Genomic DNA, 19147 nt, shown 5'->3' on the forward strand with positions numbered 1-19147 from the left:
TTTAGGCCCACCTTACTCACTTTAGTGATAATGCAAGTAGTTTTTATTGAAATCGGTGTTATATTTTTTAAGTTATTCACATTTTTAAGTTTAAAAGGAGGGGAGGAGGAAGGGAGGGGGGAGAAGGGAGAGGGGGTTGAGGAGAGAGGGGAGCGGGGGGGGAGGACAGGGTGCTGCACCAATGCAAGAGAGGTTTGGGCCCAACGGGTCCACTTGGTCTAGTATACTTTAACGCTCCCTGTTTGTAACCTGCGACTTAATTAGCATTATATAAGCAACAAAATATAGTTCAGCCTGTGCCTTATGGCATCCAGTATTTAGTGTGGTTTTTTCAACTAGAGCTTTAAAGTAATTGTCCACTATATGCAAAGTCTTGTAGTTTTGTGCAGTGCAAGGGACTGTCACAAGAACATACTACATGGTTAAGATCTGGTGATAATAACCCAGCAACAACTCTCGGACTGGTAGGTAACGGTTAGCTTGTAGTTCAGTACATAGTCATGAGAGGTCTGACAGGTGACAGCAGGGTGTTGCATTATTTGCTTTCACAAAAATGGAACAAAAACAAATAAGAACATATGATTTATTATATTATCTTTATTAGTTTAAAATTCCAAATCAATAAAAAAAAGCCCACTTTTGTCAGTGAGGTAGGGATATTCTTAAGCAAAAGACAAAGTGTTGGAGGAACTCAGCACGTCAGGCAGCATTTGTGGAGGGAGTGGACAGGGGATGTTTCAGGTGAGGACTTCTTCCAACTGATAGAGTAGGGGGAAGAAAGCTGGAAAAGGGACAGCTTTTTTTCCTGCACAGAATACATCATGTTCTCATTGGCAACATTTTCAGGTAGTGCTAATTCTGTCCACAGAAATATTGGAAATACAAACGGGATCAGAGAAAACAAAATATATTAACGAGGCCTTTCAGTTCATCATTGAACAAGATTCCCCAGTCTAATCACACTTTAGGATTGCATTTGCAGTTCACAGCTCTTCGAGTGCTCATCCAGGTACTGTTTCAATGAGGCGAAGGCTTCTGGCTTTTTCACTCTTTTGAGCAACGAATTCCAGATCCCTGCCACTATCAGGGTGAAATTATTTTATCTCTTCTGCCCTCTAAATATTCTACCAATTACACCCTCCTTCTAGCCAAGGAAGTGGCCTCTTCCAGTTTACTGTTCCCGGCATCTTTACCATTTTATTCACCCAGCCCCCCGATCAAGAGAGGAAAATCTCAGACTGTCTGACCTTTCCTCATTGCTATAATTTTCCAGTGCTAGCAACATCATCGTTAATCTCTGCTCCAGTGCAACCATGTTCCTTTCATAAAATAGTGACCCAAGTCAAATGCAGCACTCAAACTCGCATCTAATTAGCCGTAGAGCCAGAGCCAACCCAGAGTGCAGCCCACTGAAACTCCACCATCAAACATCTATTTGCACTAACTGCACACTAATGCTCAGTATTTCTTCCCACATTATCATGAACAACTCCTCTCCCCTCCGAAGATTCCATCACTCACCTACAATGTTAAGGGCAATTTCCAATGGTCCTAACCTTCACATTAATGAGACATGAAAGGAAACCAGAGTGCCCAAAAGAAACTCATGCAATCGCAGTGAGAATATGCAAACTCCATAGACAGCACAGAGGTCAGGTCCGAGTCTGCGAGGCTGCTGCTCTGCTAGGAGAGTACTGTGCAATCAAATCTAGCACAATTTTCCCATTCCTGAATGCCAGGTCTTAATTGATAAAGAAAAGCAAATTATATTTTTAAAAAGCTGGAGGCCCGAGGATCTACAGCTGTAACCATAGAGTGATGGAGGAACTAATCATGTCAGGCAGCATCTCTGGAGGGAATCGATAGGTGGTGTTTTAGGTCAGAGCCCTTCTATGGGCTTTCATCAGTCTATAGAAGGGTCCCACCCCAACAATCTGCCTATCCATTCTCTTCAGTGATGCTGAGTTCCTCACAATGTTCATGCCGAACATGTTGCCAAGATCATCTCTTGTCAGAGTGAGGCCCAGCGCAAATTGGAGGAACAGCACCTCATATTTTGCTTGGGTAGTTTACACCCCAGCGATATGAACTTTGAGTTCTCCAACTTCAAATAGCCCTTGCTTTACTACTCCATCCCCTCCTCCTTCCCAGTTCTCCCACCAGTCTTACTGTCCCGACTGCATCCTATCTTTGTCCCGTCCACTCCCCTGACATCAGTCTGAAGAAGGATCTCGACCCGAAATATCACCCATTCCTCTCCAGAGATGTTGCCTGTCCTGCTGAGTTACTCCAGCATTTTGTGTCTACCTTCATCTCTTACCTACCTGCGCATAATCCATATCTTTCCATTCCTTGCATGTCCATATGCCTATCCAAAAGCCTCTTACATGCCATGATCATATCTGCCCAACTATCAACCCTGGTAGGGTCATGCCATTAATTGTATATTCTCCCCTTATATTTGACCTCCCACTTGCTTGGAATAAACTCCATTTGCCATTTCCCCACCCATTTCTGTAGCTGATCCATATCCCACTGTATACCTTCCTCTCAGTCTGCGACCCCAGCAATTTTGGTAAAATCTGCAAACTTGCTAACCAACTTGTCTATGTTTACGTCCAAGTCATTTATATGTATATCACAAACAGCAGAGAACCTAGCACAGATCTCTGCAGAACTTCACTGGCCACAGACCTCCAGCCTGAATAATGTCCTTCCACCACACCATTCTGTCTTCTGTCAGTAAGCTATTTTCGAATCCACATGACTAAATCCATGTTAATCCCATGCGTTTTAAAGATTTGGGCACATATCTTTTTTGCTCAACTGTTCATCTATAATCTTCCAGGATTTTCAGCTAATGTCAACCACAAAACCTATTTTTATATCTTTTGCACACTTTTTAATCATACCTCTTTATTTTAGTCCAAATCATTTACGTACAAGGAGCAAGGGACTGAGAAGTGAACTCCAACTAGATTCCAACTAGAAGTTGATTCCATCTAGAAATAAACTGGCAATAGTTACCAAAGCAATATTCAACTCTTTTACTTTGCACTCTGTGCCTGAGCCAATTTTGGACCCAGCATGACCTTGTGAAAAGCCTTACTAAAATCCAAGTGGATTACGCAAAAACACTTACTCATTGACCCTCTTTGTTGAGAATTTCAATCCTGTTTGTGGGATATGACCTTTTGACAAATCCATGGTGATTAACTTGATTAAAGCAACTTTCCGAATGCTGGTTTATTTGGTCTGTTAGAACTGGCTCACTATCAAAATTAAACTCCGTTTATCCCTTCATCCCTTTTTAGAACAACTTTATACATGAGCAGTCCTCCAATCTTCATAGCCAGGGCCAGTTGAAAAGTGGTGGTCAGAGCCTTGGCACTTTACTTTCGTGCTTCTTTTAACAGCCTGGGATATCTTTCCACTTTCTATCTATCCACTTTCAACAAGTGCTAGATTCCTTAATAACTCCCCTTTTACTATTCATCCCATCCAACATTGTACACTCATCCTTTTAACCACAACAGTATTCTCTCCTTCTTTTGTGAAGACAGTTACATTCATTTTTAATGTATTCATTAAAAACTGACCCACATCCTCCACCTCCACAGGTTAGGACTATTTTGGAACTCAAAAAGTAACTCTTTTCTTAACTTCTGTACCTCTTGCAACTAGGTATTGACCATATCCTCATGCTGTTGATGTGCTTACAAAATGTTTTGGGATTTTCTTTGATTTTACTTTGGAGTATATTTTCCATAACCCTTTCCCAATTTATTTATCGTTTCACAGCTAGACTTTTGCACTCTTCCAGGAATTCTTTCCTGTCTGAACAAGTCTTCCATTTTAACTGTGCATTGTCAATTATGGGTCAATTTCTCACAAGCTTCTCGAACTTTTGACACTGGTTTACATTCAAGGAGTCCGTTCTGCTTAAATTATTTGCCAACTCCAGTAATATTGGTTCTATTCCATCAAGAACCCTCACTCCTTTTTTGTTGATGACTTGTTCCATTCATATCCTAAATGTACCTAAATTATGAACACCTGCACAAAAATACTTCCTCATTAATAATTCTTCCACTTGCTCTGCATAATTTTCTAGATCAAAAATTACAACTCTTTCTCATTCCTGCTCCAGCCTGTTGTTCAGCTTGCGACACACTGTCTTAAAAAGAGTTAGTTGCTTCATACTTTCAAGTATGTATCGATGCCTTCAGCTGGTCTGTTATGTATCCGGCTCTGCTTTCCGCTCTCTTGAATCTTTACTCACATTTCCATTTTCATGCAAGCACGTTTCAACCCTCCCCAACAGCACAAGCAAACTTGCCCTTGAAGATATTGGTCCCAACCCTTCTCTGGTTCAACCTCTCTGGCCTGCACAGGTCCCATTGATCCAAAGACTTTCCTTCTGCACCATCTCAGCTCAGTCCTAACCCAATAAGCTGAGACTGTGATCCTTCATTCTGCACACTTGAACCAATGGGGGAAAACCTTCCTGTATCCGATCTGTCTAGCATTGTCAGTATTTTGTACATTTCAAGATCTCCTCCTGTTCTCTTAACTCTTGTAAATATTTGTTAGATAGAGATCCTCATGGATCTCCTGACACCCCTGCCTGCTCTTTGTTTGTCTAGCACTTTCCCATTCCCTTTCTGTGCGCTCTCTTGACCGTAGCACAGATCACTTCCTGAAACATACTTTCCATGAGTCACACAGCCTTGCGAACAGCCTGCAGTGAAGTCCAATGCTGCTCGCGCACTAGGACCCAGAGCTCAAACTCATTTGCACTTCATCAAGCCCTAAGTGAGCAATGCATGACCAGAATTTCCCTCCTCCATCATTACAAATGATAGCTATATAGTCATTTACTAATACAGGTATTTTAGCAGGGATTACTCCCATATGAAACATCTACTTTATAGCAGTCAAACCGATAAACAAGCCTGGTCCCTTCATATTTACATTTTTGTACATTGTAATGTACTGAAGAGTGATTTCCCAGCTGGGAGCAAGGATGGAAGGGGACCTGTACAAATGGGGAAGAAATATTTTTTGGATATATGTGTCCAAGACCGTTTTTCCTTGGCCGTCTCCTGTGGTCCCTGAAGAGATGGTGGCATGGTGGGTTTACAAAAGTGATCTGGGTCTGACATCCTACCTGAATAATGTATGCAAATAAACGGAATAGTCTAAAAAACGAACCCTGCATTCCCTACTTGTAAAACAAATGTTCCTGAGCTCTTCTTTGTACACTTACCTTAGCAGATTGTATGCAATACTATTGATCTAAGTGTAAAAAAACCCATATAAACATAGTTGGAGTTTAACACACAAGACTATCAGGATGGTACTACTTATGTCTTGCTGTGCATCTCAGATCAATTGTGATGTAGTAAATATTTTTTCTTTTCTAATGTAGATTATTTTGCATTATACATTAAGGTAATTTCAACCTTTAATCATCATCATATCCCATATCTGACATGCACGTTATTCTTCTGTTTTACATTCTTTCTAAGATACTGTTTAATGCACCACTGTTTTCGCATTCACAGTTTCACTGTTTTTTAGCTCCACAGCTGGTTGTTTTTCTTTTAACACAGTGATTTTAGTTTATATATATTTACACCATGGCACTGATTTCCATTCCTCTCAATGTTTCTGTATGTCCTAACCTATGGTAAGTATACAGGAGATTGCAATGTGGTACGATGGAACTATTCCCTACTCTCTGAAGGAATCTAAGTTGAGAGCAGTTTTAGATTATTAATGGCAAATACAAAATTAGAATTTCTTTTGCTATTTCTTGCGCAAATTGCACAGACAAAACAGTTTCACATGCAACACAAGGCAATTTGGTGGTTGTTGTTAAGTAAAGCTCCTATTATCACCATTAGGAAGTTTGAAATCTCTGCGAAGTCAATCCTGCTACTATAAGCACTTGAAATGGACAGGTCACAGCACAGTTACGAAGCCCACTTCATCACTTTTCGGACTTTTTCAGTTGGTTGCCCCAATTAACTGTGACTTCACCGTGGAAAGGCTGCAATTTTCCCAGAGGATGCAGAAGAAATCCATAGGGATCCAAGCTGGCAGAACATGATAAAATGACAACAGGTCCCTTCAACTTGCAATACAGTCCACAAGTGGATGGTGTCAGCTACACTTTGGATAAGCAGCAGTTGTGTTTTGACAAAAGAGTACTCGGATGAAATCTCTGCACATTCATCCTCCCACCGAACCTCTCATTGAGTCAACTTTTTGAGCAAGTTCTTTAAAAGTAGGGCGCTGACTTGATACATTCTTCCAGCAATCCATCATGATAGAATACATCTGGGGTTGATAAAAAAGATGAATGATTGAGATTTAAAAGGTAACAAATGACACTGCCTAATTTAGCTTTTTTAAAACACATAGGCACTATCATAATAACTCCGCAAAATAGAATTACATAGCATTTAAAATAATTTTGAAAACAAATTTTGTTCTCGGGATAATGAGAAAAAGGATTGGTTTTCCAAACATTCCTCAGTTACATGTGGAAGATCAGCAGGAAATATAATATTTTTACTTTACCTGCACCTGGTCTGAGTGGAACTTTTCTATCTAATGCCATTTTGCAGAATTTTGAACAGTATTTGTCTCCCACATCTTAAAGACTACGTGAAAGGAGATATGGGAATGGAAATAAAAGATGTAGAGAACTTAAACGTGGTTGTATTTGTGTGTTACACATTTAAGAGTGTCAGTGCACCCCAAACATATATCTGATGATAGTTCTTGCAAACAGGGAGGAGACATGGGCATCCTGTTAGATGGGCCTTTTTCAAAGAAAGTGGAAATAATTTTCATACTTTGCTAGATGCAAATTCATGTCTGTTTCACTTTGAATGTTTTCACCCACTTCTTAGTCAGTGCGGTTCAGACCTGCAGAACAAGTTTCATTTAAATTTGATGCCAGATTGGTTGTGTGACCAAGAAGCTTGCTCCGAGAAGAAAAAATATTTTAAACAATAAAAGCTGAGGAAATAATCAAGCACAAGGAAATAGTGGGGATGGGAGGTAACAAACATCAGCATTCAAAATACAGATGTGCTGGATCTGGGGCTAACAGGCTTGAGGGAAAGATCACAATTATTTTAAGTGAACTAATTTCCACTCCACCATGCTTATCATCCGCTCTCTTCCTCCCCCTCCACCCACCATAAAGTTCAGCTATGAGCACAATGAAGGCACAGTACCGTGTCAGAGCACTCTTCTGGTTTAGGCAGCCTTCTTCCCGCTTTAAGCAGCTCAATCAAGTGGAAAACGATCATCTGTCCTTGCTTGTCACTGCCGATCATATGCATGAGTGCCTGGAAAAAGGATTTTAAAAAAAAGATTCTGTGTTGAGAAACTGAAGTGGGTAGCATCCATTTGATTTATGTACAAATCACAAGTAAAATCCTTCTGGAGCGCGTTTTAACCATTTCTGATGGAAGGCCTATGAGAAAATGTCCTGGAAGTTCATGGGAAGATGCATTGCTGGCACAACTGACATTTATCCAGTGTAATCTGTGTATAGAGTCATAGAGTGAAAGAGCACAGAAACAGGCCCTTCGGCCCAACTTGCCCATGTTGACACGATGCCCCATCTACACTAGTCCCGCATGTCCGCCTTAGGCCCATATCCCTCTGAACAATTTACCTGTCCAAATGTCTTTTAAACGTTGTTATAGAACTGCCTCAACTACCACTTCTGGCACCATTTGTTGCGACATATCTGCAACAATCATCTCTGGCTTCCCAACAGAAATTGGGGCAAAGCATGGATCCTATTATCTTCATTCATAACTCTCAATAAAGATAAGCAAGCCTCATTGCAAGTCTGTTGCGAGACGTGAATTATAGTCCTGGATGGAATATCAATATGTTGTTTGCATCTGTTTACCTGAGTTTTCATTGCTGTGATTTGTATTACACCACTGTGGGCTATCACAATGCTGACTGCAGGCTTTTAAAACCATGCAGAGCAGAGGTGCTGTGACTTCTGCTTGTGCACTGAGCCCTGACGCAGTGACTTGGGGCCAGTTGCACCACCGGATGCACACTGTGAGGAGGATGGTGGGTGGGTGAGGGGTGTTGGGAGGCTGTGTGCACCAAAGACAGTCATTTCACAACATTTTCCCTCACTTCCACTGCAGTTGTTCATACCATGCACAATGGCAGTCATGTGGGGAGCTCTTTCCATCAGCGATCCCACTCCCCATGAATCCCAGAAGCAAAGATGAAGCAGCTGTGATCTCCTCAGGCAGCAGTGGTCCACAACTGTGCAGCTCTCATTTAAATGGAATGATCAGACAACTAACAAATGTTTTGTGTTGGAAAAAGATGGTTTAGTTCATAGGCGAATGCAAAAATGAGTCACAGAAGCTGCAGACTCACCATCGGTGGACTTTTTGTCTTCTCACTGTACGTGAAGAGTTCATACAACACCACGCCAAAACTCCACACATCCGAAGAAACTGAGAACTTATTCTCCATCAGAGACTCAAGAGCATACCTGTTGCAGAAGTCCAAAAAAGAGTAAGATTTCATCCAGCAGCTGTTCTTCTTGCTTACTTATTACAACACAGGAGGCTATTCAACCCACCAGAACCAACTCTTCGGTGACCCTCGGACTGTCCTTGTTTGGAATTTGCTGGCTTTACCTAGCACTAAGCATCATTCCCTTATCTATACACTGTAAATGGATCGATTGTAATCATGTATTGTCTTTCTGCTGACTGGTTAGCACACAATAAAAGCTTTCCACTGTACCTCAGTACACGTGTCAATAAACTAAACTGAAACTGAATGACTCCCAACAGAGGGATGTCGTTGGCCCTCTACCCATTATATTTACCCTCAGCACAGCAATCTGTTGTTGCTAACATGTCCATCAATACCCCATTTGATTCTATTGCCACCTACCTACACTTGGTGTAACTGAGTATCCTATTGACCTGTCATTTGTCTTTAGGGATGCGCGAGGAAACTGGAGTAACCAAAGGAAATCCATGCAGTCACATGTGAGCATACAAACTCCACACAGACTGCATTGAGGTCACGATTGAACCCAGGTTCCTGCAGCTGTGTGGGAGCCATCGCATTGCCCAATGCAATCCTAGCCAAACTAAAGGTGGATCAGTGTTGTTCCCTCCACTGCTCTGGTCCTTCAGCAAGCAATCCAAAGACGTAATGGAGTATAAATTTGTACTGGGAATGACCTGAGTTCAATGGTGCCATAACGAGCCTCACAGAGAAAAATAATAATGCCAAATGCTATCTGCAACTCAGTGCTCACCTCAATGACAATACCTCAGAAAGGTTACAGTCTAGTCATCCACTTATACGTCCGTTACAGGGAGTGCTTTTTGCACCAGGCATTTCACATAGAGTGCAGGGAAAGAACAGGCCCTTTGGCTCACAATGTCTGTACCATACATGATGCCAAGACTATCTCTTATCTGCCTGCTCATGATCCATATCCCTCCATTCCCTGCATATACATATGCCGAGCAAAAAGTCTATTAAATGTCATTAATGTATCTGCCTCAATCACCAACTCCCAAAGCACATTCCAGGCACTCACCACCCTCTGTGTAAAAAAGTTGCCCCACACATCGCCTTTAAACTTTGCCTCTCTCACCTAAAAGTTATGCCCTTTGGTATTTGAGTTTTCCATCCTGGGAATAAAGATCTGACTGATCGTGATCACCCTATCTATGCCTCTCATAATTTTAAATACTTCTCTCAGGTTTCTCCTCAACCTCTGGGAATGTAGAGAAAATAATCCCAATCTGTCCAACATCTCCCTGTAGCTAGCACCCCCTTAATCGAAACATAATTCTGGTAAACAATCTCTGCAGCCTTTGCAAAGTCTCCACACCCGTCCCGTAAAGAGGCGACCAGAATTGCATGCATGACTCCAAATGCGGCCAAACCAAAGTCCTAAAAAGCTGCATCCTCACTTCCTGACTTTAACACTCAATGCCCCAACCTATGAAAGCAAGCATTCCATGGATCGTCCATCCATTTCTATCATGGAAGCTGCCTGACCTGCTGAATTATTCCAGGACTCTGTGTTCCAGGCAAGATTCCAACATCCGCATTTTCTTGTGTTTCTTCTTCAACATCTTGACGTTAATTCCTATCGTATTAATTTGTGGGGCAACGTGGCCTATGCTATGCTATTTGAAAGAGCATTTCTGAATCCTCGAACCATTTTTCTCATTACAAGAAATAATGTATGAAAAGAGGAAGCCCTATGCAGCTTTGCATTGCTTTGTCGATCTGAATGTAGCAGCAATATAACATAATGTAATGGATGTGATGTTCTAGAGGAATTGTGCAGGGCATGATTTTTTTTTACACAGAGTGTGGTGATTACTCAGAATGTACTGGTTGGGCTGGTGGTAGAAGCAGATACAACTGTGGCATTTAAAAGATTTTCAGATGGGCATATCAATATGCAGAGATTGGAGGGATATGGATCACATGCAGGCAGAGGAGATTACATAGATGCATAGACAATAGGTGCAGGAGTAGGCCATTCGGCCCTTTGAGCCAGCACCGCCATTCAATGTGATCATGGCTGATCATCCACAATCAGTACCCCGTTCCTGCCATCTCCCCATATCCCTTGATTCCGCTAACCCTAAGAACTCTATCTATCTCTCTTTTGAATGCATCCAGAGAATCGGCCTCCACTGCCTTCTGAGGCAGAGAATCCCACAAATTCACAATGGGTGAAAAAGTTTTTCCTCATCTTAGTTCTAAATGGCCTACCCCTTATTCTTAATCTATGGCCCCTGGTTCCAGACTCCCCCAACATCTGGAACATGATTCCTGCATCTAGCATGTCGAATCCCTTAATAATTTTATATGTTTCTATAAGATCCCCTCTCATCCGTCTAAATTCCAGTGAATACAAGCCCAGTCGTTCCATTCTTTCATTATATGACAGTCCTGCCATCTCGGGAATTAACCTCATGAACCTACACTGCACTCCCTCAATAGCAAGAATGTCCTTCCTCAAATTAGGAGACCTAAACTGCACACAATACTCTATGTGTGGTCTCACTAGGGACGTTGACTGGTGAGGATTGTGGATCTACTTTTCATTTAATGGATTCTAACATAACCAACCACAGTATGTTTCAGTGTTGCACAGATGTTAATTGCCATCATTTAGAAGGAAGAATTATTTGCTTCTTTACATTATATGTCACAAAGCAGGTTTCTAACTTAAGCGTTCGTTCCTTATATCATTTCACATACCATTTCAGCCCATTGAGTCTATGTAGCCCGCAGAACAGTCCATGTCAACCCCTTTCCCCCACTTTCATTAACAGCCACTCAGCTTTACTTTGGGGGAACTACTGGCCTCATCGTCTCTGCCTCAGATCAAGGTAAGGTTCTGAGAGGATTAATTGCTGACAGTGCTGAAAGAATTACGCTTATGCACAGATAAGTCTTCCACATTGTTTTGAACTAGACTTACCAAAAGATTGGACTTTCGCCCGGCTCCTTCACCTTGTAATACTCTTTGTTTTGTGGTAAAACCTTGGTCAAACCAAAGTCACCAATTTTCACTCTGTTCTCATTCTCCACAAGAATGTTCCGTGTGGCCAGATCTCGATGTATATATCGTTTGGTTCCAAGATACTCCATTCCCTGTAAAGGCCCAACAGAATCAGTGCACACTACAGGCAGACGCTTTCCTTTCAGGGCAAAAGTTATAGTTTGTTCCTATGCGTGAGTGGTTTATAGTAGGACAGATTGACAAGTGCCTGCCTCATACTTTCAAGTGACCCAGGTTCTCTCCTGATCTTTGTGTTGTCTCTGTGGAGTTTGCATGTCTTTCCTGTGACCATGTGACTTTCCCACGGTGCTCTGCAAGTTCCCACATCCCAAGTATGTACAGGATGATAGGTTAAGTAGGCACTGTAAATTGGATTAATAGAAGAGTGGTAATGATCTAGGGGACTTGATGGGAACATGAGAAGTCCGACAAGTTCAGCACTCACTTTCACTGAAAACTGCTTTTCTTTTTTGTGGAGATTTATTTGTCAGAAATGAAAATAATTGAGCAAAGTGAGAAGTTCCTATATTGCAATGGTGTATTTGCAGTGAAACTTAATCGGAATAAGCTAAAGTAACAGGTTCCTGTTAGTAACAACATATTACCTTGCAGATCTGAGATGCGTAAACAAATATCTTCCTGCGATCAATCCGATCTTTATTTTTCTGTAAGTAGTCACGTAGACTTCCGTGAGGCAAGTACTCCATAACCAATCTCAGGTTTCTCCGTCCTATGAAAGGCATAACTATTATAGCACATCATAAATTGGACATTGGTCGGTCAGAGGAGTGAGGATGGGGGAGGATGACTTTGTTCTTTGGCTGGAAATTATGGTTGGACGGAGCCATTTGTAATCATGACCTAATGTGTCGGTGCTCTGGTGGAACTATGCTCAATACCAAATCTTAACAATGCAATTAATCCACGTGTCCAGAAAATGTGAACCTAAAACCTAACACCAGTTGGGATAATAGACTGGTATGTGTTGAAGAATGATTAATGGGAAAAAAGAAAGCAAACGTTTGTGTTGATAGGTTGCGTGGGGTGGTATCAGGACTGATGCAGAGCACCCAGCTATTCACAATCTCCACCTCTGCTTTGGATGACAGGATCTAGTCTTATCCAACTTTGCTAATATTACGAAGCTATGTGTCAGTGTGGGCTCAGGAGAATGCAGGGAGATTCAAGGGGATATGGAGACGTTAAGCAAAGGGCAACGATAAGGCATAACGAATATAATGTGGATAAATATGAGGTCTATATTTTAATTGATGACAGATTGAAAGGTGTCAAGTGTTTTCAAGAGAGAGTTAAATTATGCTCTTAGAGCTAAGAGAATCAAGGGATATGGTGAAAAAACCAAAACAGGGTACTGATTTTGGATGATCAACCATGATCATATTGAATGTCAGTGCTGGCTCGAAGGACGAATGGCCTACTCCCTTACCTATTTTCTATGTTTCTATGTTCAGAATAATCTGGATGTAATTGGATTTGAATCACTAAAAGTTAACATGCCGACATTATAGCAAGAGGATTTGAGTGCAAGTGTAACAATGTCTTACTTGTATTATATTGGGTCCTTGGAAAATGATCTGGTCTCCCTAATCAAAGGAAGGAATATTTCTAACGTTAAAGAGAGTACAATGTAGGTTCATGGGATTGATCCCTATGAAGATGGGGATATCGTTTGAGGGGAGGTTAATCAGACTATAATTCTCTTTGGAAGAATGAAAAGTGACCTCATTGAAATGCACAACATGTTTACTGGGTTGATATTGGGCACATATTTCCTCTGGTTGGATGGTGTCAAGCCAAGGGTTGTGGCCTCACTTTAAAGGAATAGGTCATTCAGAACTGTGATGAGAAAGTACAATTAATTTTTCACCGAAAGCACAATGAATTTTTTGACACTTCTACCTAAAAGGACTCTGGAGGCTCAGTCACTGAGTATGTTCAAGACAGTGGTCAATAGATTATTGTTGCCAATAAGGGAAACAAAGTGCAAGGAGGTCAGTGCAGGGAAGTGATGCTGAGGTAAAAGATCATGATCTCAGTGAAGGTTGAGCAGGCATAAGGGGCCCGTTCCTTTCTTTTTTCCTCTTGTGTTATGTTCTTGGACCACGACTGTTTTTGGTATGGAATATTGATCTGGGCCTTCTATAGAAAAACCAGCAATTTGCCAATAGATTGCTGGAAATTGTGCTAAAACATCCAACTCTACAGGGTGACTCTGCATCTTTGCATTCTCATAAAATGCTCCAGATGCTCTCAGCTCCAACCCAACACCCTCAAATCCTAAGCACTCATTGTACTCAGGACCTATCTATCCCCCCTGAACATCAGTGTTGTACCATGATTTTTCCAGCCTCAACCCGCACTGGATGCCTCAGTAATGATCCTTGGCCCATCTGTTAAACACAATTGATATTTGTAACCGTTTGTTTCGTGTAGGCTTGGGCAAACAATCTTCGGGCAATGATTCCGATATCATTGGCCATTTAATTTGGAAACCAGTCAGTTAAAGTCCGACAAGCCCCATCCATACCCAATGTAAGATTTGAGAAGTTTTCCCTCATTCTGCAATCAACAGCAAACCATAGAGCTGCAGTTTGGACATTTTAAACGGAAGACTGGGGCTGATAGCGGAGAAAGGCTGCGGTCAGTTTACCAAGGGATGTCACAATCCGTGGGTCCTAAGATGGCCGCGGGACCTCGTGACCAGCCACAAAAGCAAAAACCTTACAGCCCAGTCTCTAGGTTTCTGCAAAGCCACGGCCAGAGCAATGGATGGATATTGGCCGTGCAGAAACCTGCGAAACCAGGTCGAAGTCCAGACACTGGGGCGCTGACATCAGCATACTCACAATGCCCCAAGCCGACCTACACAGTTAATCTCGTTAAGGAGGCACAATAGCCCATAGAAACCTCCCTGGCAGGAGATGGGAAACCAGTTAAACCCATCACCTCTCAACGAGAAACAGATTAACAGACCGTCTGGCCATCACCGGTACCCCCGGACATAACGCAGATCAGAGAGAAAACTCAAATACCCATCTTTGAAACAAAGAGATCCCGAGATCTGGCGGGAGATAGGACGGGTCAGAATAGTATAACTGGCCACGATTTTTGGGTTTTAAAGACACGCAACTCACGCAAAGCAGAAGTCAGAGGACACGAAAAACCGACGCAAGAAAGGAAGAAGAAGTGCAAGACAGAAGTCAGAGGACGCAACAAACGGCACGGAGAACGGAGACTCACCGAGAAGAACGGATGGAAGAAACTCACGGAACAAGCACGACCCTCACGGAGAACAGCGGAGAAGCAGCACGAACAGCCAGTAACCCCAGTAATAGCCCCATGGTGAGCATGTACCCCGATCCTGCACATCCTGGACATAGTTTAGTGTAGAGGGAGGGTGGTTTAATTAACGTGGGTGTATAAGTAAAGATGTGTTGGCCAATTTTGCGATGTGTCGTACGTTCCCCATCTTACAATCCAGTATATGTCTTGTAGAACTGTGCGTTTATAATTCAGAGTCAAAAGTATTCATGTATATGTCTTGTAGAACTGCGTTTATAATTCAGAGTCAAAAGTATTCATGTATATGTCTTGTAGAAATTCAGAGTCAAAGGTATTCATGTCATTCGGTATGTGTCTTATAGATATGTCTTATAGAACCGTGAAGAGCATTCATGTACAATAGTCCCGAGTGCTCAATAAAAGCCTTTTCCATTTAAACCCTGGTCTTCAAATCTGGTCTGGTTGAATTTTTCTGCATCTTACAGTCAAGAATATGTCTAATAGAACTGTGTCTAAGTATTCGTGTAGTTATGCATATGTCTTTTAGAACTGCGTCAAAAGTGTTCGTGTAAGTGTGCATACGTCTAGTAGAACTGTGTCTAAGTATTCGTGTAGTTGTGCATATGTCTAATAGAACTGTGTATAAGTATTCATGGACAATAGTCCCAAGCGCTCAATAAAAGCCTTTTCCATTTAAACCCTGGTCTTCAAATCTGGTCTGGTTGAATTTTTCTGCACTATAAACGCTCCTGCATCTAAGTCCAGTGTCTAGAACCGTAGGGGGTGAGTGGGTCGAACCACTCACGGGGAACCAGTGTGCGCGGCCTGGTCAAGGGATCAGAGCAAGGCACGGGGACCTCAGGTCGGGCGAAAGCTTGGCGTAGAAACCCCTTACACCCACAACCTACTCCACTCATTAGCTCACTTTCTCACTGCCCTTACCTATCGTTTACAAGCTATTGGGTGAAATGTACACCTGATGGAATTGTCTCTCGTGAAAGATAAAATATCTACACATGTGATCAAATTCCCTGTGTGGGTCACTGTGATTTGGATGCTGGGAATGTTTGAATGATAACATTAAAAACTCTGCACTACCCTCTTTCTCCAAAACCCGATCACTTGGAAACCAAGCTTTGCTGAACTTCCTTACTCCTCCAGAAAAGCACTTGCTGGCAGTGGGTAAACGTGTCCTCTTCAACACAGGGAAGAGGCCAGGTCTTTAAATCAAAGCCAATCAATATTTAGGAGAATCTGGTGTTCTGGTGAGTGAGGCTGACACCATTATTAAATCCTCACCTGCGCTGTAGCACACTCCTTTGTACTTGACAATGTTCTCGTGTTGAAGCGACTTGAGAATCTCGATTTCTCTTTCAAAGTCGCGAACGTGTTCTGCGGTGCTCTGCTGCAGTTTCTTCACTGCCACCACATCGCCTGTGTTGTCCTGCAGTGGGTCATATCGGCAGAGCTCAACGCTACCAAAGTTGCCCTGTTTGGGGAGGAGCAACACTGCTTTAGTGTGGGAACAACACTCAGACGTTGTGATTGCAATGCATGTCGGACCTTCCCTGTATGGTACTTAACAAGAACACGTGCCAGTGAAGTCAAATGACTGGACTGTATAAAACAAACTTTAGTTTAGTTTAGAGATACAGTGCAGAAACGGGTCCTTCGGCCCACTGAGTCTGTGCAACCAGCGATCCCTGCTATTCTACACACAGTAAGGACAATTTTACCAAGCCAATTAACCTAAAAACTTGCACGTCTTTTGAGTCTGGGAGCAAACCAGAGATCGCAAGGAAAACCCATGCAGGTTAAAGGTTTCAAAGGTCTTTTATTGTCACATATACCAATTAAGGTACAGTGATATGCGAATTACCATACAGCCATACGAAAAAAAAAAGCAACAAGACACACAACTACATAAACGTTAACATAAACATCCACCACAGTGGATTCTCCACATTCCTCACTATGATGGAAGACAAAAAAAGTCCAATCCTCTTCCTCTTTATTTATATAGGTCACGAAGAGAACGTACAAACTCCGTACAGACAGATACCCATAGTCAGGATCAAAACCGGGTCTGGCGCTGTAAGGCAGCAGCTCTACCGCTGTGCCACCGTGCCGCCCAACCATAATTGCAAGTGTTTAGCTACTATTGGTGAGAAAATCTCAGATTTCAAAATTATTTTTTTCTGTGGAAGATTGATATTGCCAGTGTTGAGGAGTTACTGAGTCAGCAGGCATGAATCCTTAATACATGAAACAGTCCCTTCAGCCCAGTGTCAGGAATCCTGAATGTCAGGAATGCATTTACACCAATTCAATACTAATCCCCATTTTTATTTAATTCTCTCAACATTTCACGAATTTCTACCATTCTCCTTCCCTCTAGGGATAGCTTACAGTAGCCAAATAACCTCCCAGCCACATCTCTTCAGTATGTGGGAGGAAACTGAACTTGCAGAAAACCCATGCCATTCCAGAGCAAACACACAAACCCGCCACTGAAATGTTCTAACTTGTCTATTCAGCAAAATGCCTGGAACACAATTCTGTCTCTACAGATGCCGCATGACCGGCTGAACATTTCCAACACTCTCAGCTATTATTATTGCTTCAAATGGTTTTGCAGCAAGAAGGTTCACCAAACTACGAAGATGTTCTGTGTAATGGAACACCACAGTTTAGCTATTTGAGTGTGGATTCCAACAAAGGAATTGTGGATTAGACACTCGGCTCAGCATGAATCATTACCTTTCCCAGCTGCTGCAGGAATATGAGGTGCCTTTCTTCAAACTGCGCAGGATCATCATTTCCACAGGCAGCAAGGAATCCCAGTCCACCTCCTCTCACATTCGGCAGTAGGTCGCTTTCAACCAACAACTCGTAATCTATATGAGAAAGCACAGAGTGTTTCCAAACTGGTTAAAACTGTCCTTTTCCTAATCAAGATCTTTTATTTTCACACATTCTGTTTCAAAGTTTTGGTGGCCGGTTTAGAAGGAAGCACCGCCAATGATGAAAACTGCTTTCACCTGGAGGATGTTGAGGTCTGGAGCTTAAAGCCATAAAGGGTGGAGATGCAGAATTCATAACCAAGTGTCTAGATATACACTATGGTGGAAGTTGGGGAAATTGGACATATGCTCAAGTGGTTCTGGAGGGGGTCAGATCCACAAGACAGGTTTTGAATAAAGCCCTGAGAGTTGCGAATCTGTGGAATTCTCTGCCACAGAAGGCAGTGGAGGCCAATTCACTGGAATTTTTCAAGAGAGAGTTAGATTTAGCTCTTAGGGCTAAAGGAATCAAGGGACATGGGGAAAAAGCAGGAACGGGGTACTGATTTTAGATGATCAGCCATTATCATATTGAATGGCCTACACCTGCACTTATTTTTCCATGTTTCGATGTTTCTAATACTGGCATCAAAGGGAGGTGATTATTGAGGATGAGCTGGCCGGAAAAAGGTACGGAGAAAAATATTTTAAAATATTATACTTGGAAGGTGGAAACAAAATGCTGGAGTAACTCAGCGGGTCAGGCAGCATCTCTAGAGAGAAGGAATGGGTGACATTTCGGGTCGAGACCCTTCTTCAGGCTGATTATACAGACTGATTCCTATAAATATTATACTTGGAAGTTTGGGACTTCTGGGCTGAGGAACTGATAAAGAGGGTTTAATAGGGGTTTAATTTAGACTAGATTTGGTGCAGCAGCCAAGGCCAAACAAGAATTTTGTGCAAGCAACAGCAGGCATCTCTTGGGCACCATTTGGTGTCAGTGTCTACACCCAGCCTTCTCAATGGACACATTGACCATACATACTGTGCGCCAGCAGCATGAACACACTGGACACACAGAAGGGACCCAGGAACACTTAGCAACTGTTTCTCGATAAAGTTCATGTGCGCAGCTTGCAAAACTTTGTGAGCATAAGTCTCTCGTTATTTCTCTGCCGGTCATACAGGAATTTTTGAAGTGTAAAATCATATGCACACTTCTCCAAATATCAGGAAAGGGTCACAAACCAAAAACATGGTCTACATGACGTGACAATGAAGCTTTTGCAATTTTGTAAGACACAAAAAAATTGAAAAATTGATGAACATCAAAAAACTATTACAACACATACTTTGGCGGCCAGCTAATAGATATCTTTCTCAGATTAATTAGGTTAATTAATTAAGAAGCAACATACTGCAGATGCTATAAATTGAGTGT

At 42.1% G+C, this 19147-nt stretch overlaps 1 protein-coding gene across 4 annotated transcripts in view; it reads right to left on the minus strand.

Annotated features, from left to right (window-relative positions):
• Window positions 1–598: 598 nt before the first annotated feature.
• The window catches only part of LOC144589973 (tyrosine-protein kinase JAK2-like), a 165955-nt gene continuing 147406 nt past the window's right edge, over window positions 599–19147 (minus strand). For all 4 annotated transcript variants that reach the window (XM_078394900.1, XM_078394891.1, XM_078394909.1 and 1 more), the window contains exons 18-24: window positions 17681–17817; window positions 16220–16409; window positions 12223–12347; window positions 11537–11709; window positions 8437–8554; window positions 7254–7367; window positions 599–6345 (exon numbers count right to left, since the gene is read on the minus strand). In XM_078394900.1, the coding sequence (XP_078251026.1) occupies window positions 6238–6345; window positions 7254–7367; window positions 8437–8554; window positions 11537–11709; window positions 12223–12347; window positions 16220–16409; window positions 17681–17817 (965 nt within the window). In that variant the 3' untranslated portion in view covers window positions 599–6237. The remainder of the gene's footprint in view (window positions 6346–7253; window positions 7368–8436; window positions 8555–11536; window positions 11710–12222; window positions 12348–16219; window positions 16410–17680; window positions 17818–19147) is intronic.

Source organism: Rhinoraja longicauda, chromosome 3, assembly GCF_053455715.1.
Source record: "Rhinoraja longicauda isolate Sanriku21f chromosome 3, sRhiLon1.1, whole genome shotgun sequence".
NCBI classification, from domain to species: domain Eukaryota; kingdom Metazoa; phylum Chordata; class Chondrichthyes; order Rajiformes; family Arhynchobatidae; genus Rhinoraja; species Rhinoraja longicauda.